Source organism: Phaethon lepturus, unplaced genomic scaffold, assembly GCF_000687285.1.
Source record: "Phaethon lepturus isolate BGI_N335 unplaced genomic scaffold, ASM68728v1 scaffold23926, whole genome shotgun sequence".
NCBI lineage: Eukaryota > Metazoa > Chordata > Aves > Phaethontiformes > Phaethontidae > Phaethon > Phaethon lepturus.
In genome coordinates, this window is record NW_010544467.1 from 3,441 (window position 1) to 3,762 (window position 322).

The window sequence follows — 322 nt, forward strand, 5'->3', positions numbered from 1 at the left end:
AACAGCCTAACGCCACCATCCTCTGCATCGCCATTTCCATCCTCCTGAGCCTGTGCCGACTCGGACCCTCCTTGACCAGCTCGCGGGAGCGGATGACCAGAAAACCCCGGCAGACCGGGATGCAGCTGCCAGGTGGGAAGCATGGCTGGGGACAGCCAGCGACACTACCTTGTCTTGGCGGATCACCAGGGATGACTTGGAGCCCAGCGTGGAAAGGATCCCCGCGATTTCTACTGCGATGTAGCCGGCACCGACAATAACGCTGCGCCTGTGGAGGAGCGACGACGCCATGTGCAGGCACACCAAGCCACTGGCGGGGGGC

At 63.0% G+C, this 322-nt stretch overlaps 1 protein-coding gene across 1 annotated transcript in view; it reads right to left on the reverse strand.

The window, feature by feature from the left end:
* The window catches only part of GSR (glutathione reductase), a gene marked incomplete at its 5' end in the record, with an annotated part of 3,861 nt that overhangs the window by 2,087 nt on the left and 1,452 nt on the right, over positions 1–322 (reverse strand). The window contains one exon of the mRNA XM_010288705.1: positions 169–268. Coding sequence (XP_010287007.1) covers positions 169–268 — 100 coding nt within the window. The remainder of the gene's footprint in view (positions 1–168; positions 269–322) is intronic.